This window comes from Acipenser ruthenus, unplaced genomic scaffold (genome assembly GCF_902713425.1).
Source record: "Acipenser ruthenus unplaced genomic scaffold, fAciRut3.2 maternal haplotype, whole genome shotgun sequence".
Classification (NCBI taxonomy): domain Eukaryota; kingdom Metazoa; phylum Chordata; class Actinopteri; order Acipenseriformes; family Acipenseridae; genus Acipenser; species Acipenser ruthenus.
The window spans coordinates 1,190-26,206 of record NW_026707419.1 but is presented as its reverse complement, the minus strand read 5'-3'; the positions used below and the strand labels follow the sequence as shown (position 1 = coordinate 26,206).

At 39.6% G+C, this 25,017-nt stretch overlaps 1 protein-coding gene across 1 annotated transcript; it reads right to left on the bottom strand.

Moving 5' to 3' along the window:
* Window positions 1–261: 261 nt before the first annotated feature.
* On the bottom strand, window positions 262–24,776 carry LOC131727273 (collagen alpha-1(VI) chain-like; the record flags this gene model as incomplete). Its single annotated transcript, XM_059018803.1, has 16 exons — window positions 262–2,598; window positions 2,860–2,889; window positions 3,218–3,377; window positions 3,587–3,773; window positions 4,755–4,864; window positions 5,256–5,389; window positions 5,843–5,851; window positions 6,843–6,879; window positions 7,836–7,871; window positions 9,311–9,376; window positions 16,708–16,770; window positions 17,026–17,061; window positions 17,169–17,219; window positions 17,597–17,659; window positions 18,190–18,252; window positions 24,714–24,776. Coding segments are annotated over 16 exons (1,719 nt in total), but the record flags the coding sequence as incomplete, so codon positions are not given.
* Between the last annotated feature and the right edge of the window lie 241 nt (window positions 24,777–25,017).

Here is a 25,017-nt window from a genome sequence, read left to right as displayed (position 1 = left end):
CAGTCATCAGAAAGTCTCCAGTATTCAGCATAGGTCATCAAAATCCTAACATTAAGCATACCCAAAACTTTAACTTAGCTCTAACTTTTAAGTCAGTATTGGTTTACAGGATAATTCTCTACATAGCAGACACTGTTCAAAGTGTGGATGTCCCTGAATCATTTAGTGTCAGAATAATGGAGAGCCTGTCAGTATGCCCTCTCATTGTGAAACATAGACAAACATAATGCACTTTGAACCTCAATAACCACACACCAGAGCTTTAGTGAAATTACTTTTATTTAATTGGTTTGTGGACTTTCATCTTTACAAAATGAGAAAGGAGATGCAAATGGCAATGGTTACAAGGCAGATGGAATGCATATTTTTTAATTCTTTTTTTAAAACTCTTAATTATTAAAAGCTAATAAAATAATAAAACACAAGTCAATTTGCTAATAGCACCAAGGAAGTATTTACACTTGATATGTCCGACAAGCTTCAAGGGTATTCTTTTTTTTTCAGTGTAACTGAACCTGTAGTTAAACAGTAAAGTCTTGGTAAGTGGTAAGTGTCTTCGCACAAGACCAGTTACAGAAACATACAGGCAACACTTCAGAAAGCATGGACTGTTGCTCGTTTCTTTGACAATAATCCAGAACTGTTTCATGCATGCAAACTTATATTTAATGAATAAACAGACTAAAAATACATTGTATTGTAAATCATGTATTATTATAAAGACACAGCACTTAAAGGGTCTTCTATACTTGTTACCCTTGTTAACAGTATCAATCTTCCTACATTGAAACTTCAGCCAGTTATTTGTTATCTTACTGGTCGATTTGATCAACCTATACCCAGGGGATAAGCTACAGCAATAGAACATTTTACAGCACTGGACTGCATCAATCACCTATCCATGGTTACCCAGGATTACCCCTAAAATGCAGTAGGTTGTTGATGTAATCCAGGGCGATTTCCCTAGTGATGTAAGATTCTCTAGTGCTCTACAGGTGGATTAAACACAGTTTGATATTTAATAAACCATTTTAGAATGTAGTTCTCTTATCTAGATTGAATGATTTTTAGTCTGACATGGAAAAGGCGCATTTGTCCACCAGTGTCGTTTATTTAATTTTACTTTGAAAATTCACTCCATCCCAAATTTTTCTCTTCTTGTTTTCACATTTGCATTTAAAAGACTGTGAATCTCAGCAAGGGGGCTGTGTGACCGAACAAGTACAGATGTGGAATTGGACTTTGACTTCTTTTAACAAAACACTTAATTCAAAATAGACCATAAAAAAAAAAAAAAAAAAAAAACTAGGAGAAAAAGAAAAAAAACAATGTAAAGCAGTGGTTATTTTGTCTATGGAGCATTACAGATGTAAAGGCTTGGTAGACAAAATGTCTCTTTATACTGTGTACTAAGCTACGTGAATATATGTTTTTTGAATATGCAAAAGTGTACATGTCTCCATGTCTTGGGCAGGCAGGAAGTGTGTGTATTGGAGATAGGGATACAGAGTTTATATACTGAGGCCTGAATTGTATCAATTACAGCGCCTTCCCTGCCATGGTAATGCTGTACATCATTGCTGCACAGAACATTGACAGCACATCTGATCTTGGTTCTTGTCCCTTGCCAAAAGTCACAAGAAGCAGAAAAGGTATTAGCTGCTCTGCAATCATTATGAGTTTACAGGAGGCACCCACTTTCACCAGCACAGATGGCGACTGTATCTGAATGGGTTTACTAATACAACTACTTTCAGTTTCTGAAAGGATGCATCGAGTCCCTAGATGACAATTCGCCATGGTAATTCATACAAACCATTTGCTTTAAGCCTGCAGTAATATGAACATTATTTAGAGAATAAAATAAAATAAAAAACCTACAGGTTCTAATTACTCCATCTACACCAAATACAGGTTAAAATGCATATCTGTTAAAAATCCTGTGGCCTCTCTACCTACCTCCCCCCGCCAGCAATGGATCCCCATCTCAGCTGATCAGAGAGATTTTTCTGGATACTGTTTGATAGAAGACCCCTCTCAACAGAGAGGGGTAGTCGGACACTCTGAACAGGTGGCGTGCCCCGTAGGCCACGTTGTAGGCGCCCTTCCTATCTGAGACCAGGAGACGCAGGTTGGCCTCATTCACCTGACTGCCCACAGCCAGCGCGTAGATCTCGATGCCTGCTGCCCTAGCCTCTGCCACGGTCTTCTGGATCACCTCCTCGGAGATACCCTGAGAGCGCCCATCAGAGAAGATCAGGACCTTCTTATTGGTGTTGGCCCGAGCACCCCGGTACTGCGAGGTCACGTAGTCCAGCGCTGCCGTCACATCCGTGCCACTGTTGAGGAACTGGATCTGCTCGATCCCAGAGGCCAGCTCGGTGTAGTTCCGAGAGAAGGGCACCTCCACACTCTGCTGCTGGCTGCCACTGTACTGCACCACTGACACACGCACCGTCGCCTGGGAGGGCTTCTTTGCCATGAGGAAGCGCTCCGCTAGCCGCTTTACAAACTGCTTCTTGGTTTCGAAGTTGCGGTGCCCAACGCTGGTGGAGCTGTCCATCAGGATGGTGATGTCAGCTGAAGACGTGAAGGAGACTGCGGAGGAGAGGAAGTCAGCCACTCAACTCCATTCAACATGTGGAGGTGAACACACAAATACAGCACCAACGTCATGCCATGCAAATCAATTCAAATCACGAAAGCAAACGTTTTAGGCTTTGATAATATCAGTCCACAGTTTTGAATGGGGTTAAGAGGCATCACCAGTCTTGCTGTTGGGTTTTTATTGTAATATTATAATATTTTGCAAAACAAATATATATATACACTGATCTAAAAATATGTTGCTGTACTTACTTGGACACGTGTAGTCTGGGCACTTCTTTTCTGTAAAAAAACAAGTAAATTATTAATAAAATATATATTTAACTTCTGTATACAGGGTCCTGGGTTCAATTTTAATGATCATCATGTAGCATCTGTAGCAGATTTGTGGTTGTTTATATTATTACAGTAGGGCCTCTTCTCTGAGTGTTACATTCACCCACCGCTCTGTGTTTTACATTCACACACCGCTCTGTGTGTTACATTCACCCACCGCTCTGTGTGTTACATTCACCCACCGCTCTGTGTGTTACATGAATCCACCGCTCTGTGTGTTACATGAATCCACCGCTCTGTGTGTCCCACAGGCGAGAGCCTGCTCTGTGGATACCTTTGCAGAGGTGTGCGGTTAAGTTCTGCAGGAAGGAGTCATCCAGCAGCTCTGCGTAGTTGTCCCTCTGTAGGATGATCCCACGCGAGCAGGCGATCTGTCCAAGCTGCTCCGTGTTGGGTTGCTTCTTGAAAATGTCCCCGACGCCAACGGCAACCACCTGTAAACAACAAGATCTATTAGGACAGACAGACAAGAAGGCCTCCAGAGAGGAAAGATATGTGAGGCTAGTGAATTGTCCACAGTCTTTCTGTCTGTCTGTCTGTCCCACCAAGCCCCCTAGACTGGAACCCAGGGCTCCAGAGGTGAAAGGCAGGAATGAGAGACCAGTGAATGAGCCCATTCTGTCTGCACCACGCTGCACTGTACCTGGGTGTTGACCGCACACAACTCATTCAAGGGGGTGGAGTCCCGCAATGTGTCTGAGCGTCCGTCTGTCAGAACCAGGGCAAATCGATTCTCCAGCCTGAACCGATCCAGAAGATTGGTCCTGGAGAAGCTCAGTGCTGACCCAGTGAAGGTTCCCCCAGCAATCCACTTCAGATTCTTCACAGCCCTGAGACAGAAGATGAAGCTCTGAGAAACTCAACCAGATAAACAACTTGATAAAGCCAACTCCAGGATAGTGTTTGATAAAGACTGGAAATAAATTGCAATTAGAGTACTGCTATCATTCTAGCAAACAGTGGCGGCAGAAACTGAACTAGTCTTTAGAGCAATAAGCATGATGCTTGTGACCTGAAAATGTAGCTTTCTGCTGAATGAATGGAATAAAAATTCAACATTTAATAGAAAAGAGTTTTCTGTAGTTTTGACAAACCAGAGTGATAAAAAAAATCTCCTTTGAAAAATTACAGGTATTTTAAGAAAATGCGTAAGAACTATTTTGTTTCTGTTATGGATGGACACTGACAGCACTGGAAGGTCTGTAGCAATTCTAACAGTGTAAGGCAGAAAAGGTGGTAATTGCCGTTCAGAGTGGTGCACAAGAACACGATTGAATACAAGAGCCAAACACTTTAGTTGAGCCCTTGAGTTTTAAAAACTCTGCTGTTGGTTTTTCGAATTCAGTATCTTACATCATTATAGCACTTCCCTTAAAGTTTTTCACCATAATTCGCTTGTCAATGTTGCAGTTTTCCCATGCCTTTTCCATTCTTTTCCCATGATTTCCCATGATTGCACTGTGCTTTATTACACTTTGCTGTGCTTTTACTATAGGGAACATTAGTTAACTCTTTCAACACTGCAGACCTGTCAGACACAGGTCTAGGAAAGACAAGCCTAGCTAGAGAACACTACTGCAGTGTAGGACAGGAAGAAAACAGAAGATTTGGGTAAGACCACATACTGTATATATATATATATATATATGCTTATTTATTCTTCAGTGTACACAATTGAATTGGTTATCTACCTTTCTGTTAGTGCTGTAAGTTAGTGCTGTAAAACAAGGACATAATGCGTGGCAGTTTGAGGGTGAATTAAAGAGACGCTGAATTGAACAATAATATTCAGTAATATTCAACTAACTTACTCTTTCAAATCTTGGATGGACTTGATGTCTGCGCTGCCCATGGCAACAAGTTCCTCTGTCTGCTTGTGGCTGTACTGAACCACTCCGACGCGGGACTCATTTTCATCAAACTGGAAAAGAAAACAGTGAGGTTAAAGAAAGGCTACCTCAGCTGTAACCCTGAGGCCTGGTATACCAGTACAGGATCTCTACCTGCAACTCCGCACCGCCAAGTACTCTGACAGTGAATCTGGACATGACTCGGTGTAGGATGTGTGATGAATTACATGACCACCAAGGGGTGAAATTTAAACCTGTTTTATTTCCTCACTAATTTATCATTTTTCTGTTACACACAGATCTGTGTTTTCTGTTTATCCTACCGGAAAATTAAAACAGATGGTTTTCTGTATATAGCAAATCACATTGATTCCACCCCCCACAGTGTGGATTCCCAGGACTGGAGTGTGTCTTGGCTCACTCCTGCGCAAACCAGCCTGTACGCTCAGACAATGTCCTTACCTTGACTCGCTCGTCTCTGCCTAGTCGGTCAATCACTTTGATTATGAAGTCTTTGGACAGCTGGAAGTTCTGCATGCCGATACTCTCTGAACTGTCCAGGACAAACATGAGGTCCAGGGGGCCACACTTACATTCTGAGGAAAAGCAAGATTGTTTCTTCATTCAGTTCAGTTTGAAGAACACCCAGGTGGAGAAGCATGAATCTACACGGATAGAGCAGCAATACATATCCCTGCCTCCTCTTTGCTCTGGCAATATTACCTCAGGTCTCTCTTTTCTTCTGTTGAATCTGTTGATCTTTTGGTTCTTTGCTTGTATTTTATGCAGATATTCTAAAGTTTGCTTTATAAAAGTGAAAGTTGCTGGAACTAAATCACTTCCTGTGCTACAGCTTTGTACTTGAAAATCAAATAACTTAAATATCTCCTGAAAAGGACCAAGTAACAGTAGCAGGTTATCAGAGAGTTTAAACTGCTTTCATAAAGTGGGGTTTCAATTGTTATTTCATCAGAACACTTCTGAGAATTGACTTCTCTACTGAAAAATATATCAAAGGGAAACTAGCAGTGAAATAAGACTGTACTCACCACAGCACGCTGTTGAAAGGGAAATAAAGAAAAGTAGCAATGTTATAAACAAAGACTTGAATGTCTGATTCAAGGTGTAGACACATAGGCAGGGCTTCTGTTTTTCAGTGTTTATTCATTACATTTTTCGGTGCATATTTTGAGCTATTTTCGAGTTTTATGTAAATGTTATTTTTTTGGTGGGGGGGGGGGGGGATTGCAAATTGCGCCACAATTTGCAATTCTGTTTTAAATCATCCATATTTTAACTGTAATCCTGCAAACAAGCCTGACTATAATCTTGTTTTAAATCTCACAAGCGGAGTCGCCAATAGAAATATCGGAATGTACTGTCACTCAGTAGATGGGGTGGGTTTAAAGTTTTCAGAACAAATCAATGATAGATAGAAGTCAGGAAGGCGGGACATTGCCCAGCTTCACTGGGTTTTTTTTGTAGTAGTCGTAGTAGTTTTTTTTTTTAATGGGAAAGTGATAGTCAGCATGAATTAATTAACCATTGGCTATAAACTAATTTTATTATTTTTGTATAGGGTGGGGGTTTATCGTTTTTTGTTGGTTAAAACCCCAAATCAGAAGTCCTATTCATAGGCCATTGATAAAGCCCTCTTGTCAAAACGTTTCCCTTTAGTTCTTCTAAATATCTTATGAGTGGGTGTTTAAAGGTTTCAAGTGATGTATTGTATTCTGTATTTAAATATGCATTCATTTATTTGTGTGCCTTTTAAATATGAGGGACAGTGACCAGAGAACGATGGTTGTGCCGATTTGTTTTCTGGTTTTGTGATGGGGATTACACATCTGTCTGGAGGCAGAGCACCCGTATTCAAACCCTTGTTCTGCTATCATTGCTGGCAAACATGAAAGTGCTGATTTCCTAGGTACACGACAAGTCTAAAATACATGAACTGTTATTTATCAAATTAGCAAATACAAATATCAACCTCCCGCCACTAAAGCATTTCAAGCGACAAACGATATCAATATAAAATCCAATACTTACAGCACATCCGCATGATTATATCCAGGATTTCACACTCCTAGACAAAAGAGGCATTCAGTCGAGTTAAACAAATAAGTGATTTCTATTTCTCTCGTGTGTATTACGCTGAGAACAGTGCAAAAACAGGATTGCTTACGAACAAAACCATGAGTATTGTTCAGTTGCATAGGGTACGAGTTAGAGTCAAGCATTTGAGCTGTTTGAACTTATTTATCTTGTTAACAAGCTGGACAGGTAAGTTAATGCAGAATTACTACATTAACTGCATTTGGACCCCATGGAGCTCATGGAACCCCACTCAGAACCTTGCTTGCTCATTAATATTCCATGGTACCACTCCCTTCAAATACAGCAGTGTGGAGTAGTGGTTAGGGGTCTGGACTCTTGACCGGAGGGTCGTGGGTTCAATCCCTGGTGAAGGACACTGCTGTTGTACTCTTGAGCAAGGTACTTTGCCTAGATTGCTCCAGTAAAAACACAACTGTATAAATGGGTAATTGTATGTAAAAAAATAACGTGATATCTATATAATGTGATATCTTGTAACAATTGTAAGTCGCCCTGGATAAGGGCGTCTGCTAAGAAATAAATAATAACAGTGTTAATGAGCAAGCACTCTTGGAACCGCTGTAGTCCCACAATATTACAGATTGATGACTGCTAAAAATGGGTTTTAGAAACAAAGGCTGCCCAGGCTGGTGTATAATTTACCCATGTTATTCAAAAGGAGAAAACATGAACCATTCTCAAGTTGTTTCTTTCTCATTTTATAACATTACAGGGGATTGTATTCTTCCTTCAGAGAAATAGGAGTTTTATTATAAACTGGAGCAAATGCTTTGGAAAATCTCCCGCTGAATGTCATACCAGTCTTGGCAGTTATTGCAGAAAACAATGAACCCTGACCCTGGCCCTAAGCCTAGCCTTTAAATAATTTACATTAAAACCAAAGAACTAATAAGAACAGTTTAGAAATCTAAATAATATACTTACATCAGCGCCTGGCGGGCCTGGAGGTCCAACTGGTCCCTGTAATCAGAAGATGCCAATAAAGTAGCGTGACCCAGTATCAAACCAGTTAAACCATGGTTATAAAATTACATTGGCTATTATTATAATAAATATCACGGCCAACTACACACAAGTCTAATGTTGAGTTAAACTGGGGTCAAGTCGCAAAAATCCTTGTGATATTATTTGTTCATTATCCACAGGAAACACACTGAGTTCAGTGCAGTACGTGCTCACAGTGCTGCACTCATTCAGCAGGGTTTATTCTGTTGAGTTTAATAACTCTAAAGGAAATTAACTCCTTTCTTCTTTCCGATTCTTCTTTCAAGTTTAGGATTTTACACTAACAGATTGGATGCAATGACGCAGGCAGATATTGTAATAGGCAATGCTATTCATTTGAAGTAGGCAATGCTATTCATTTGAAGTAGGCAATGCTATTCATTTGAACTCTGCAGCACTTTGGATTGTTTTAGCACTGTGTTGGTCAACAGGGCAGTAAAATCATGTACCGTATTAGAGCATATAGCACGCAGCATACCGTATTAGAGCATATAGCACGCAGCATACCGTATTAGAGCATACAGCACACAGCATACCGTATTAGAGCATACAGCACACAGCATACCGTATTAGAGCATACAGCACGCAGCATACCGTATTAGAGCATACAGCACACAGCATACCGTATTAGAGCACACAGCACGCAGCATACCGTATTAGAGCATACAGCACACAGCATACCGTATTAGAGCATACAGCACGCAGCATACCGTATTAGAGCATACAGCACACAGCATACCGTATTAGAGCATACAGCACGCAGCATACCGTATTAGATCACACATTGCACTTGACAGTTTGAATATGGCCACAGAACACAGAAATTATGCAGTCGTACTTGAAATGGACACTATGTAGGATTCACAACATCTTCATAGAGGCTACATAACACTAACTATGTGCACAATCCTGAAGAATCACTTTGAAAATCAACATAATGTAACTATCATAACATTTGCCGCACTGATGAATAAAGATCCTCTGATATACTGAACAATTCTGTCCCCTGCTACATGAATTCTTAATATTACAATCAATTGTTTTGGTGTTATTTTGTGTGGCTTACCTTTCTATTTTGAACGGACCACCATGTTTGTGTCCCAAATGCAAGGACATATTTACATGTTGTGTGAACTGTGACATGTGGCAAAACAAATGCTCAGTTCTCAACACCCCAGCAAAAATCGACAACATTGGCATTCAGTCAATTTAGCATAAACTTCCGTAACTTCCTGGGAAACAGTTAGAGAATCAAGCCTATAATGCTGTAGTTCCACATAGGAGTTTGCTCTCTTGGTTTATCTTGTCATCAGAACCCCTTAATAGAATTATAACCTAATTACATACTGTTTAGTCTCTATAATAAGCTATTGACTCTGAACCCCAATACTTACGCCAGGTCCTTCCTTCCCTCGGTGTCCCTTGGCACCCTTTGGTCCGGGAGGCCCAGAAACCTCATTCTGAAAAGACAACAGGAAGGAGGTCAGCTGACAGTACATGACATCATACTGCAAGAGTACTAACCATTTTCAGCCATGCCTTGAGCAAAACACACCCACTGCTGAACTGTTATGAGAGAAGAATAACACTCACAGAATTCCCTTTCCCTATTAGATCATACAGCACACATTGCACTTTGGACAGTTTGAATATGGCCACAGAACACAGAAATGATGCAGTCGTATTTGAAATGGACACTATGTAGGATTCACAACATCTTCTTAGAGGCTACATAACATTATAACTATGTGCACAATCCTGCAGAATCAATTTGAAAATCAACATAATGCAACTATCATAATATTTGTCACACACCAATATTGTTTCTATGAAATATATGTTTTGCAGCATTGTATACACGTTATGTTTAACATGTTTAACAGCATGTCATGCATACTTATGACTACGACTATGAAGGATAGTGCACATAGCTTTACAGTGTTGTGTTGTCTTTGTGAAGGTGTTATGAATTCTGCAGTTTCCAATCCAATAAGAATAGACAGGTATTTGAGGGTTGTTCAAGCTGTTTTGTATCTGTTTGGACAAACATGTTCAAAGCCCTTTATTTTTTTACAGTTTTGTACGAAACTCCCAATCATTCAAAATTCATTTAAACTTGGAACACATTGAAAAATAACTTTGAGTTGAAACATTTGTCATTGAATGTCTTTTAGTATTTCTAAACAGAAATAAAAATGTACATCTTTTTAAACTGAAATGTGTTGACATCTGTGCTGTGAATAATGTTTTGCAATAAGCCTGGTACTTGCACTGCTGTCTTCAACTAGCTACTCAACTCCTTAGTGACGAGATGGGGATAGCTGTACAACGACATTGACTGCTGAAAGACTTTAACCCTTTGCGGTCCCATGTCGGACCTGGTCCGACATTGCAATTTTCCCTTTCCGGTCCAATGTCGGACCCTGTCCGACATCATCAAAAAGACGTAAAAAACAGGTCTCTAGTCGTTTTTTCTCCAGAAAAAGCCGAGAAAACAATTCAATGGCCGAGTGAGACCAATAGGAGCCGAGAGAAGCCGAAAAAAAAGGGGGGCGTATCTCATGAATACAGATAGCCCCGGCACCACATAGATAACACGGACATAAACAAACAAGATAGCTGCTTCTGCATCCAGCGCTCAAAGAATATCACTGACATTTGCAAAGCTTTTTTTAGATGTTATAGTAATAAAATAATGACTTGGATCGCATTATTGAGGAGTTTGGTAATAAAACTAGTGATCAGGAGATGATTTATCGGTATGCACTACTATGAAGAGGCATGTGAAAAATGCAGCAAACAAGGGGTGGGGCGGGGCTGGAGGCAGTACTTAGTGTCCTGTTGATATGCAGTGCCTTTTAAACCTGTTTTACTGTGAAAAAAAATACTTTGAAATGGACCGCTAAGGGTTAAACGTGATTCCGTCTATGTCTATTGCATGGTTATAACCCATATATAATGCTTCATTATCACTCAATAACATAGTTGAAGCATATATAATATATTTATAAAACATTAATAAGCAGCACCTTAATATAAAGTGTTACCAATTAGGTAACACTTTATATTAAATAACAACCAATTCATCCATTAACTCAAAATTGCACAGGATGCTATAAGATACATCAAGTTGGCCTACAATTGCACCAAGCTACCTTTGTAAGAAGATAAAGTATTAGAACTGCATTCACCAAGGGCTATCCCTAATGAGGACCACATGATTGCACATCACTGCTGGACAAACGTTATCAATTAATGAACCTTCGTAAGAAGATAAAGTATTAGAACTGCATTCACCAAGGGCCATCCCTAATGAGGACCACATGATTGCACATCACTGCTGGATAAAACATTATCAATTAATGAACCAGGTTTTCCACTTGCCCCAATTAGTCTCCTTGCCCTGTCTTTCTCTACACGTGTGGCTGAATTGCTTTAGGCTCTGGTAAAATAACACAAACCACATGTCTTCCTGAGCCTGAGAAAGAGAGTGTACGGTGAAGAAGTAGGAGGGTGGGAGCTAACCCTGCCCCGCTCACAGCATGTGGATCCACTTACAGTCTCCACAGCCTGATGCACTTCAAAGGCTCTGTCTGCCATTAACTGTGTCACAGATAATTGGAACCTTCTTACAAACTGTGTTTGTCATTAACTGTGTCACAGATAATTACCACCCTCTGGGGGGGTTTGTTAGGTGGAACAAATTACTGATCTCAAGTACAGCCATGAGAATAATATACAAACATATTGATTCAGTGAATGAATATAAAACAAAAAACATCCAATATTATACATCATGAAGCCACTCTCAGCCAATCAAAACAGATTCCTGTACACCTTACTTTGCCATAAGTGTCATCTTGTGCCCAGTACACCACGGACCAAAAAAAAAAAATAATAAAAAAGGACAACAGCATTGACTTTTTTTATAAGAAGTATTTTAAGATTGAACTTCAGGTGACAGAGCCTTGCAGTTCTCTGGCCCACAGAGAGACCCAGATTCATCTATACATATTAACTAACAATACATTTCCACAAGTTTCTTTACAATACTCAGGTAAACAGCCTTTTCCTATTTTTTCACATTAACCGTGCTTTTGATATGGCTGATGGCAGGCATGCTATTTATTGTATTACTCCTCTCAAATGGCTCTGTTCCTCTTCCCAGAGTAACAAACTGTGGCAGCCAGCACTGGGCTACAGTGCCATGCTCAATAGAAAGTGAGCCAATCTTCACAGTGCCTGGGTACCACACTACCTTTATCTTTTTGGGCCAGTTCCTCTGCTTTACCAAGTCCCTCTAATAAAACAAGACATGTTAGTCCTCAGAAAATATTGCACTTTAGCCTTTTATTGGCTTTGGTAAGCTTCCCTTTGCTCTCTCTGATGGCACAGGCAGTTCAAAGCCAGAGGCTGCTTCCAGTCCAGTTCCTTTCACCAGCACATCATTTTCTGTTAACCCTTTAATTCACAGCAACTGCAAAAGCTTGATATAATCTCCTCTGCATTTCTGTTCTCAAAGCAAAACTTTGTACAAACCTCCTTGAGACCATTTTAGTCTTTATAAAAGTTGACATAAACCTGCCTTAGGAATTAGTCAACTTTTACATGTGGGTTATCTGCCCTTTCAAGTAATACTGAAGTACATAAAGCTAGCAAAGTAATATCAGTAAATCTTATCTAATACAGTATCTATTACCATCACTTTGTAGAGCTCACATTTTCCAATATGAAAGAAGCCCAAATTGTGTTAACTGTGTATTTTAAATAGTATTTGTTTCATAGCATTTACTACAACAATACAATTGGTGAATGTATCTTGCACTCTTTTCCATGCAGTACTCGACACATATGAGGTGCTTCTGGGAGTCTGAGTCCTTCTTGGAAGAACTCAATCTCCAAAGGAGCATTTGTTAAATATTCACTAACCACTTCAAATAAATTACCATTAAAAAATTGAATTCTCCTTTACCATAATGTGTGCATTTTTCATAAAACCTGAGACCAGAGAAATTATAGAAATAAACATTACAGGTCAGTAAGATTTACAAGAATTGCTTTAAAGAACTACAGCTTCCATGTATTTAAAACATTTTGAATCTTAATTTCCTAAACCTTTTGGGGTTCGAGCAGTTTGTCTTGGTTTGTGATAGCCCTCATTCCCAGGCACATCTACACTGTTTGGGTTACACTGCTCATCTACACTGTCTGAGTGTGAGGCTGAGAAGGAACCATTTTACACAGGTATATTCTGGGGATAAGACTTGTGGCTTCCATGTTTCCTGTTTTTTTGTTTTGCTTTAACCATGCCAGTGATAATTGAAAACACATTTTTGTAAAAGACTAGGAGGAATACATCTTTGGAAAAGGTTTTGAAAAACAGTGTGAAAAATACATTTCAGTTGGCAATAATCTTTAACCTAATGTTTCCTATGCTCCTGTAGCTGTTGAACACCAACCCTTTCTAAAAGTTTACTATGCTAAAACTGCACTGCAGTTTTCAATGTTTATTCCATGCATACTCACAGCACCCACTCACACTGTTTTTACCGTGCTTTCACTACATCTAGCTGTGCAATTACCAAATACAACAAGAAAATTAATCAAATAAATTAGTGTTTGGGCGTCTAGTGACTTTGATGGCTTATAAACAGGATACACAAGTTTCCACGCGTATCCTAAACAAATGCACTTTATTTACTGAAGTCCTTCAGTACAAGAAAAAACACATGGAATTAAATTAAAAGAAAGAAAGACAAAAAAGAAAGAAAGGACAAAAAAGAAAGAGCAAAAAAGAAAGACAGAAAGACAGAAAGAAAGAAAGAAAGATTCTAAGCTAAGCTGAACTCAAGCCAATGAGTAAAATCAGGAGCAGATTGGGATCTTGTTTTGTTGCTTGCTTTGGAAATTGGCTGAAAGTTCCCTTTTCCATTAACTAATTATCAAGGAAATACTGTTCCTACAGCCAGCAAAAGGGTCTCATACAGTCAATATTCCACACTGAACGAGATTAGACTACCACACACTGGAGTGAAACTTTTCTTGGACTTAGGTACCAGCATTACCTATTATATGTGTTACTAGAAGTTCAGTAGACAAATAAAATGTGAATTCGTATTATAATAATTCTTGTTTAAGAAAATCAATATTTTAGTGGCGGAAACTTTCAGATTTAGGACTATACTACTGTTGCGGATATGGCGATAGACTATATGTTTACTGCAGGATTCAGAGGAATTCAATCAGGTACACAAATCTTAACTCCATCAGCAGCCTGAGAGGTCAGCCCTGGGTTACAGTCAGCATCATTTATCCCGAATCTTAAACTATCCTCTCTCTCAGACACTGGAACAACACGAAGAGCTCACTGAAAGCCTGCATCTCACTTTGAGATACTCCCTGTAGTTTAAACAGGAGAGTGCCGAGGGTCTAGAATGGGTGCAGACCCAACTTGACAAGGTTTTGAGATCAATCAGCTTCTAGGAATCGGATGAGCTTAGACAGACCGAATGGCTTCCTCTCATTTGTTAATTTTTTTAGGAATACCTGACCATTCCTTATTGAGAACCACCCTGGATTACTTCAGGGAGTTACTATGGAGTGATGAAACACCCATAACAAGTGTAGTCTTAAGGAAGATAAGGAAGGAAGCATCTGCCAAGACAGGTCCAAAAGACACAACACTAAACAACCTGGGCTACTGTAAAGGTCACAGATAGGAAAATAACACAGTTTGGAACCATTTCTGTGCCCCTTGCCCTTTAAACTATTCACCTGAAAGGGTCAGGAGGTGTGAGGTTAATGGGTTTACAGGTCAGGATAGGAAAAACACAACAAAGTGCAATGGGTGATATGGAGTCTGAGCTAGCAGTGACACACTATGTTGACCAGCTAGCAGCTAGTCTAAGATTCAGTGACACACCATATTGACCAGCTAGTTTAAGATTCAGTGGTACACCACGTTGAACAGCTAGCAGCTAGTTAACTGTTTCACTGTTTCCTAGATCACCACGGGCACACCGGTACAGCCTACCGCCACCTCATAACACATGTAACCTGATGTCCTTCCACACATTTGCCTTTTGGATAAATTTGTGGATCTCAAACATCATCCTTATAAATCATGAATAAAAGACCTCCATAATTCTCTGTTGGAACATAAACACAGGATGATCCAGTGGTGTGGAATGTGATAGGACAGAAACATATGGTAGCCATTCCAAACCACATGAAAGACCAGAATAACTGAGGATTTGGGACTTATTTATGCTAAACAGACTTTTGGTTTCTAAATCGTCTTGTGTTAAATCTTAGAAATGGTAAAAAAAAAAATATATATATATATATTTCGTGCAAAAAACCCCCACAAGGCAGTGGTCGCCATCCTATGCACGGCTACTGCAGTCAGGATTTAGTGTAATCATGAGAGCACAATGCTGTGTAACGCACAGCATTTCTGTTTACACAGCTGGCAATACATGCATAGGAAACTATAACTACACACTGGACGTGATGCGATCTGTCCTGCAATAAAATGGTACTTTCGCTGCGCCACTACCTTTCACACCAGTGGCGACATGCGCACGTGATGTGATAGGTGACTCTCCTCTGATTGTATCATCAGATGGATGATAGTCCTGTTATACAGATAATACAAATGTAGAACACATAATGGCTTGTCAGAATACTTATTTCAGTAAAGGTAAACGAATCATACACACCAGCTATATCCAGTTCCCTGGAAATGTACTGCCAGATGTTCTCCCTAATTGCTTGTCTTTATAATTTTTGTGTCCTTTATTGTTCAGCTCCGGGTATTTTCTTCTGCTATTGTTTACTGAAGGCGCGCAATGAAAGCTGTTCCTCATTAGTCAGTTCCCTAACTGCCGCGTGACAAAACTGCAAAAATAGACACAAATCCTTTTTTGTTGTGGTGTGTCATACGACACATTGGCTTGTCGCAACGCGTTCGGTGTGTAGAGGCCTTAAGACTGCAGAAACTGTAAGAGAAGAACAGCAGGGGAGCTAGACAGAGCTCATAGTGGCTGTTCCTGTATAGATTTGGTGGACAGCCAGATACATTTCTCAACTAGCAACCATTTCAAAATATAAATTCTTTTGACAGAATTATTTTCCAAAAGGAATGTCCCATTTTCCTCTGCTTTTCTCTGTATTTTGACAGTCCTGTAATTTCTGGTACACTTTTATTTTAGGATATTCTATATAGTATAGTATAAGGAATACAAATTATTAGACAATGCAAACTAATGATTTATTGATTAATCCCACCTATGGGCTTTGATCGATTAATCTTGTATACCTGAGTGCGGTATCAAAAAACGATGCACGAAAAAGAAATCTTGAAGAAATTGTTCACAGTACTTCTAAAGACGGTAGGGCAACTGGAAGGTATACCCAATATTTCACAATATCTCAGAATGATAGAAAAAAGACTGCAACTTGCAACATTTGCTCATCAGTGCTTTCCTTTCACAGCAGTACTACACGTTTATTGTATCCTCTTCATCGCAAGTTGATTTTTCTTTTTATTACTTGTCTTTCAATACAATTTCATATCCCTAGCAAACAGGTGTGATTAATCGATCGTGGATTGGATTATTAATCGATCAATACAAAATGTCAAGATTAAAACCTCTACAAAGAATACCATGATACACCGATATTAACCCTTTGTGGTTTTGTTTATTTCTTCCTCATAAGGAAATCTGATTCTGTAAAATTCCAACACTCATCCAGTCAAAGCTAACAAACGAAACCGTGTGTGACTCACATCTGCACCGGGGTCCCCAGGCTCCCCATCATCTCCCTTTGGTCCTGGGTATCCTTTGGTGCCCTGCAGGAACACAACACACACGCCGAGTCACACATCTGAACACCTTTCTCTGACTCCATTTCTTTATTAGGGCAGCGATAGGTTGCTACAATTCTGTAATTATAGTCTGCTGTGAGATGGACCAGATATTCTGGACGTTAGCACAGCCGTGTTACTATAGCAACTGTCTTCTCCTCTATACCAGTTCATGCAATGCTAATGACAATGGTTATTTTGCTTGAATATCAATATAGTAATTCAAGCATAATGACTTACATTAGTGCCTGGATCGCCTCTTGCCCCTGGGTAACCCTGAAAAGAAAAAAAGATTTACTAGCTGTATTTCCTGTTTGCTATTGTGACAAGAAAAAGGAAGTACCTTAATTGAAACTTGAAAATAAAAAAGTAATAAACTTTACTTGGAAGCCGGGGAATCCTTCAGTTCCATTTCCTGGAGCCCCGTCTTCCCCCTGGCAAGGTAAAGAACCAGATTTTCACTGTGCCTTTACTGATGAATTCTGCTGCCTCTGTTGTATTGCATCTACTGTATTGTACTGGGTTGCAGAGCAGCTGTCATGCAATTTCAGACTTCATCTCCCAGTCCTGGTTGGTAAATTCTCAAATGGCTCTACAATCAGGGGACTGTACAGTGTTGTGACAAAGTGGACACACAAACAGAAATCCTCTCACACAAGAATGCTCTGTCAACACTGTACTGTATCTTCCACCTCGGGAGGCCCATTCCCTCTGCTTGGAGGCTCCACTCAAGATTCATCTGCTGCTCCAGCCCAAACCCAAACCCATGATCATTCCAATGGAAGAATAACTGAAGGAAGCCAACACTCACCCTCTCGCCCATCAAACCAGGATCTCCAGGCGCCCCTTTCGTTCCTTTTGGTCCTTTAGCCCCCTAAAATAAAGCAGACCCTCACACAGGGGGGGAAAGGTATCAATAAAGCAGTGTAGGAGGCAGCACCATGAAGCAGGACAGCAGGACATCAACTGTTTCCTATTTAAAGTTTCCTATTGTCAAAGGAAATTGTAATTGGTAATTGTCTAGGAACAAGCTGGTGCATTGGGAGAGGCTCCCTGAGTCTATTATTATTATTATTATTATTATTTGTTTATTTAGCAGACGCCTTTATACAAGGCGACTTACAGAGACTAGTAATAGTAATGCAATGCTATGCTGAATGTATTAGCTGGTACATTGGTGAATACTTTAGTGTGAAGCCACTGTATTGATCATTATGGAAATTAAATTATTTTGTCTGCTCACTGCCTTCACTTCTCTCCAGGCTGTTGCACATTGTAGTGTTGAGGTATGTACTGTAGTGTAGATCTATGCACTGTAGTATAGATGTATGTACTGCAGTGCTGATGTATGTACAGATAGACACAGGGCACAATGACAATATGATGTACTGTGATGAACCCCACCTCCGGTCCAGGAGGTCCTTCATCTCCCTTGTAGCCTTTTGGTCCTGGAGGTCCCGCATCACCCTAAAGAAGAAAAAAAATATTAAAACATGAGAAATAAAAAATATATGAGAAACATGAAAAATATATAGGAGCCTATTCTCAAAGCTTACTTTTAATGTCTGTTTTGATTCTATAAATCATGTCTGTTACTCATGAAACTGCTGATTTCATTACGAGCAGTCAACTCATTTATGGTTCATGTATAATATAGGGGCATGATATACCACCAAATTCAGACACGAGCAAAATAATCTGTTGTGCAATGACATTAGAAATACGTGTAGCAAAGGAGAAGCCATACTAATGGGGAGCACGACAGACGAAATTAAATTGGTAAAAACAACAAATGACTGCTTCCTAATGCAATTTGTCAAGGCACCGACTAAAGGGGAGGCATGCCTTGATTTAGTCTTTTCAAATAACAAAGACAGAATAACTTAAACAGAGGTCAAAGAACCATTGGCAAACTCAGATCACAACATGGTCTCATGTGAAGTGCTTTTTAAAACCACAAATGTAACGACTAAAGCTAAGGTTTAGAATTTTAAAATAGGCAAACTATGAAAGAAATGAAACAGTGACTAACAGAAGTAGACTGGAGCAAAATAGAGAACACATCCACAGAAAAAGCATGGCTAGCTTTAGAGAATGCAGTACTAACGGTGCAAAACAATTACCTCCCAAAAGTAGAAAAATCGAAATCTAAAACTAAAACTAAATTATTATTATTTATTTCTTAGGAGACGCCCTTATCCAGGGTGACTTACAATTGTTACAAGATATCATATTATTTGTACATACAATTAGCCATTCACTTGAGCAATGGAGGTAAAGTACCTTGCTCAAGGGTACAGCAGCAGTGTCCCCCACCTGGGATTGAACCCACAAGCCTCCAGTCAAGAGTCCAGAGCCCTAACCACTACTCCACACTGATTGAAGAAGGTTGTTCCAAAGTTTGGGCGTATAGCGGCAAAAAGCCCTATTGCCCATGGAGCGAAGCTTAGTTTTGGGTATTGCCAATAAACCCGAGGATGAAGAACGTAGATTACATATGGGTGTGTAACGTGTAAGAAATTCATCAATGTAACATGGAGCTAAACCGTTCAGAGCCTTATAGGTTAACAACAGTATTTTAAAATCATCCAGCGTAGAGAAGCAAGCCAAAATGGTTTAATAGATCAATTAATTATCCAGAGAAAAAAGGCACTTTACAGAAAGTTTAAAAGGGACCAAGAACAAAATACACAGAAAGAGTACTTGGAACTGCCAATGCAAGTCAAAAAGGAAGTTAGACAGGCCAAGAGAGAGATAAAAATTAATATTGCCAAGGGGGCTAAAACCAATTCCAAAAAGTTTTTTCCAATATTACAGCAGCAAAAGAACATTCAAGGAGGAAGTAAAATGTCTAAGAGATACAAATGGCAAAATCATGGATGAAGAGAAAAAATAGCAAGTATATTAAATGATTACTTTTCACAAGTTTTTACAAAGGTTTTTATGCTAAAGTTATTTAAAACCGTTCCTATCCAGTTTTAAATAACTTTAGCATAACAGAGGCAGAAGTGTTTACCAAAACACAAAATAAAAAGGCACAAAGGCCAAACAAAAGGTACAAACACAAAAACAAAGGTTTCCAAACAAAACACCGGAACAAATAAATCAAATTAAACAAGCACGCACGCACGCACACACGCGCACACACACACACACACACACACACACACACACAATTACACAATTACACAATTACACAATTACAGGTAACACTTACTCTCCACCCAGACAAAAGATTCCTCCTGGCTTTTGTAGCTTGTGGCTGGAGCCCAATTAATCAATAATTAACAATTAGCTAATTAAGGCTCCAGCCACATTCTCACATGTATTTTGCAGGGAGGAATTTAACCCCCTCCCTGCCGATCCAAAACAAACAATAGTACAATCACAAATAATGAGAACCACAATAATTATAATGAAAACAGTAACAATGATAATAACACAAATTATAGGGGGCGGGCGGGCACCCCATCACATTCGCCCCCATTACATGGCCGCAATTGGCCACCTCCCCCCTTATAAAGATAAAGAAAATATAGGAAAATTACCTAACACTATGCTGGGATACAGTCAGCATGGTTTTAGGAAAGGGAGATCGTGTCTAACTAACCCGCTTGATTTTTTTGAGGATGCAACATCGACAATGGATAATTGCAAAGCATACTACATGGTTTATTTAGATTTCCATAAAGCTTTTAACAAAGTCCTGCATAAAAGATTAATTCTCAAACTGGACGCAGTAGGGATTCAAGGAAATGCATGCACATGGATTAGGGAGTGGTTAACATGTAGAAAACAGAAAGTACTGATTAGAGGAGAAACCTCAAAATGGAGCAAGGTAACCAGTGGAGTACCACAGGGATCAGTAGTAGGTCCTCTGCTCTTCCTAATCTACATTAATGATTTCGATTCTGGTATAGTAAGCATACTTGTTAAATTTGCAGACGACACAAAAATAGGAGGAGTGGCAAACACTGTTGCAGCAGCAAAGGTCATTCAAAACGATCTAGACAGCATTCAGAACTGGGCAGACACATGGCAAATTACATTTAAAAGAGAAAAGTGTAAGGTACTGCATGCAGGCAATAAAAATGTGCATTATAAATACCATATAGGCGATACTGAAATTGAAGAAGGAATCTATGAAAAAGATCTAGGAGTTTATGTTGACTCAGAAATGTCTTTATCTAGGCAATGAGGGGAAGCTATAAAAAAGGCCAACAAAATGCTCAGCTACATAGTGAAAAGTGTTGAATTCAAATCAAGGGAAGTAATGTTAAAACTTTACAATGCATTAGTAAGACCTCATCTGGAATATTGTGTTCAGTTCTGGTCACCTCGCTACAAAAAGGATATTGCTGCTCTAGAAAAAGTGCAAGGAAGAGCGACCAGAATTATTCCGGGTTTAAAAGGCATGTCATATGCAGACAGCCTAACATAATTGAATCTGTTCAGTCTTGAACAAAAAAGACTACGCGGCGATCTGATTCAAGTTTTCAAAATTCTAAAAGGTATTGACAATGTCGACCCAGGGGACTTTTTCAACCTGAAAAAAGAAACAAGGACCAGGGGTCACAAATGGAGATTAGAGTCTGGAACCAACTCCCCCGTAATGTTGTTGAAGCTGACACCTTGGGATCCTTCAAGAAGCTGCTTGATGAGATTCTGGGAACAATAAGCTACTAACGACTAAATGAGCTAGATGGGCTGAATGACCTCCTCTCGTTTGTAAACTTTCTTATGTTCTTATATATGTTCTATACATATAACTGATAAAATTGTGTAGTGAATGGTGTGCTCAAAACTGTCATTTAATTAGTTTTTCTGTATTTCAAGGTGTAGTGAATTACATTGAAAAATGCCTTTGTCGTGGAATTATTAGGTTTTTTTCAGTATTTCTACATGTTGTGAATTAGACAAATTATTAGGGAAAGAGAGAGAGAGGGAGAGCGAGGGACAGAGCGAGAGAGAGAGAGGGAGAGAGCGAGAGAGAGAGGGAGAGAGCGAGAGAGAGAGAGAGAGAGAGAGAGAGAGAGAGAGAGAGAGAGAGAGAGAGAGAGAGAGAGATCCTTTGTTTCTTCACGCGCCCCCCTGACACCCCCCTTTGCTATCACGGTTACATAGTTAGTTGTTGGTATATGCACTCTTTCAGGCAGAGAAAACATTGAAACAACCTTTGGGCTCCCCAGTGGGAGAGAAGAAGCTGACCCCCCTCAGAACTGTGAGATACAAGGGGGCTGAGATCAAATGCTCTGCAGGGATCAACTGACATCTCCCATTTAGCAGGGCACACGCACAGCTGTTTACTTATTTGTTCTTCAGCGTGTAGCTGATGGAGGAGCAACAGGTCTAGCAGCTCTAACAAGTGCCCAATGTGGCTGATTAGAGACAGGCAGTGTACACTGAGCCTCATTATTAAGTACTGTATGACCTGAGTATGACCTAATAAGGGACTGCCTTACTGCTGAAGGTACAGTTATTGTTTTATCTAGTACACACACACACATATATAGATACACTGTATAAGTTTCTAATGTGCAATATTTTCATATTAAATATTTCTTGAGTTTCTTCCATATACAGTGCACTCCGTTTATAATAATTACTGATATAAGAATCAACCGCATATAGTGATCAGAACCACTGGGACAAAATCATTCCTATACTAACCATGCTAAACTACTCCACTTGTAAGAATAAAGCAATCCGCTTATAAGGGGCAAACTGACTGCATGTAATACGATACTGTATCAAGTGCAATGACGTGTACAGCCAATAAAGCTGTGTGCGAATTAGAATTTGATCACATTTTGGTGATTAGGCACGTACACAGCTTGAGCAGTATAATCCCTGGTCCGCAGCGACTACCAGTGGGAAAAAAAGCAGTTTACAGTGTGAGTCGACATGGCAGGTATTTCTTTTGTTCTGTGTTAGTGAAAATGTGTTTTAACCATTTGCGGTCCATTGTCGGACTGGGTCCGACATTGCAATTATTCCTCACAGGTCCTTTGTCGGACTGGGTCCGACATCATTATAGCAATGCAATAAACGGGTGTCTTGTCGTTTTTTCTCCAGAAAAAGAAAGAAAACCATTCAATTGCTGAGTGGGAGCGACAGGAGCTGAGACAAGTCGAAAAAAAAAAAAAAAGGCGTATCTCATGAATAGTCATACATGGTATCAGGTATCAGATAACGGGGCGGTCGTAAGTAAACAAGTTGGCTGACTGAATCAGCGCACAGAAAACACGGACATTTGCAGAGCTTTTTTGAGATGTTATAGTAATAAAATAATGACTTGGATCGCATTATTGAGGAGTTTGGTGATAAAACAAGTCATCCGGAGATGATCGATCGGTATGTACGACTATTATTATTATTATTATTATTTATTTCTTACATAGGTGAACGCTATAGCAAACGAAAGGGTGGGGTGGGGCTGGAGATGCCTAGTGAGTGCTTTGTTGATATGAAAATTAATTAGACCTGGCGTGCCTGATGCGCAATTAATAAATGGACCACAAAGGGTTAATAAAGTGAATACACATGCATCGAGTACAGCACTGTTATTGTGTGATATGCATGTAGAGGAAGGAGGATTGCATTGCGACGTGGTAAGGGGGGGGTGGATTTTAAGAATCAACCTCATATAAGAATCAAATCATCTGGAACGGATGCGATTCTTATAAACGGAGTGCACTATAATGAAATGCTGTGCACACACAATCTTGTACATAAATGTTGCCGTAATATATAAAGAGGGATTTTCTTTAGATGGTGTTTCTGATTGGTTGCAATATGTTAAAATGGAATGCAACAATTAAAAGTCTAGAAAGTGAGCTGACACTCCTTATAGAATTTGCCACATTATCTAACCTTTAAGAGTGCTGAAGTTCTGTCTCTCCTACTCTTATCAGCATGATCAACATTATCACGGACCCTCCTTTTTAATGAAGGTCTTTCGGTTGGTTGTTTTGTTTTTATATACACAAATAAAGAAGGACCAATTAATGGTGCTAGGTGCCAATAAGATGTAAGTTAATACATTTTAAAGACGTGTTGCTACAGATAGGAAAGAGACACTAATAGGAAATAATAGGAAAGAGATTGGATTGGTGCCACGTTTTAATGAAGGGCCACTGTTAATGTTGCTTGTGTTAATAAGATGTAAGAGAATGTTTTTTAAAACCTTGATTAATACTCAGTCATAGGGGTGGCAGTGGTAATGGTGCAAACAACTGTGGCTTCTGCTTGATTTTTCCCTGGTGTTCTGAATCACATAAACAGGAAACTGCTTTTGAGTCAAGTTTTCCTTATAAGGAAAAATCAGGAATGCCAAAATATTCTCTTTCTGTGGATAAAGAAACAACTGTTTCATACTGTAGTTTCTATAAGGAATCGAATGTCCCAGCCCAGCAGACTATTCCATCTGTTGAGCAGTTTCTATGGTTACTATTTCTGCAGTCAATTAGCCAGTGATGTCATCTAGTAATACATTACCCCAGTCTCTTAAGATGGCCTTGAATGCACAACTGTAAGTGACTGTTAAACCAAGGCTTTAAAATCCATGTTCTACCTCCTATTAACACTGGCAACACTGTTGCATTAATGCAAAGACCGGGTTCCTGTCATTGTTGCCTTAACGCAACCAGATATCAATGGCTCAAGACTCCTGACTGGCTAAAAAAAGGGTGTCTGGGTCTTTCCATGTTTATTTTATTAAGAACTCATGCACTAACAATATTCAAGGTCTCACCCTAACCCTAAGCCCAACCCCAGCCACCCACAAGCTGTTTGTTTCTCAGTTTTGAAGTGTATATATACACTACCTGAATTAAACTTTATAAGATATAATTATAGTGTATATAGCTTGTTTACTGAAGACTCTTTGCACGTTACTTTGCGGTACAACCCAGAGAAGCTTGTCTTACCGGATCTCCATTCAGTCCGAAGGACCCTTCTCGTCCAGGTTCCCCTGGTGGTCCTGGCTCGCCCTAATGAATAGAAACACGATCAATGTCAGCAATCCGAGGGGTAGGAATGAGCAATGCAATACTGTTTTCCACTGGAACAAGGGTCGTTATTTTAGGCCCACATGTTACAGAAAACTTAATCGATGGTATCCAATGATTAATGACCACAACACTTATGCTATGTTTGCTATGTTACAGCTTTTGCATTTCTTGGTGGGCCTAAGCATTTACAGACAGGCAAATGCTTTAAGTTTACAATAAT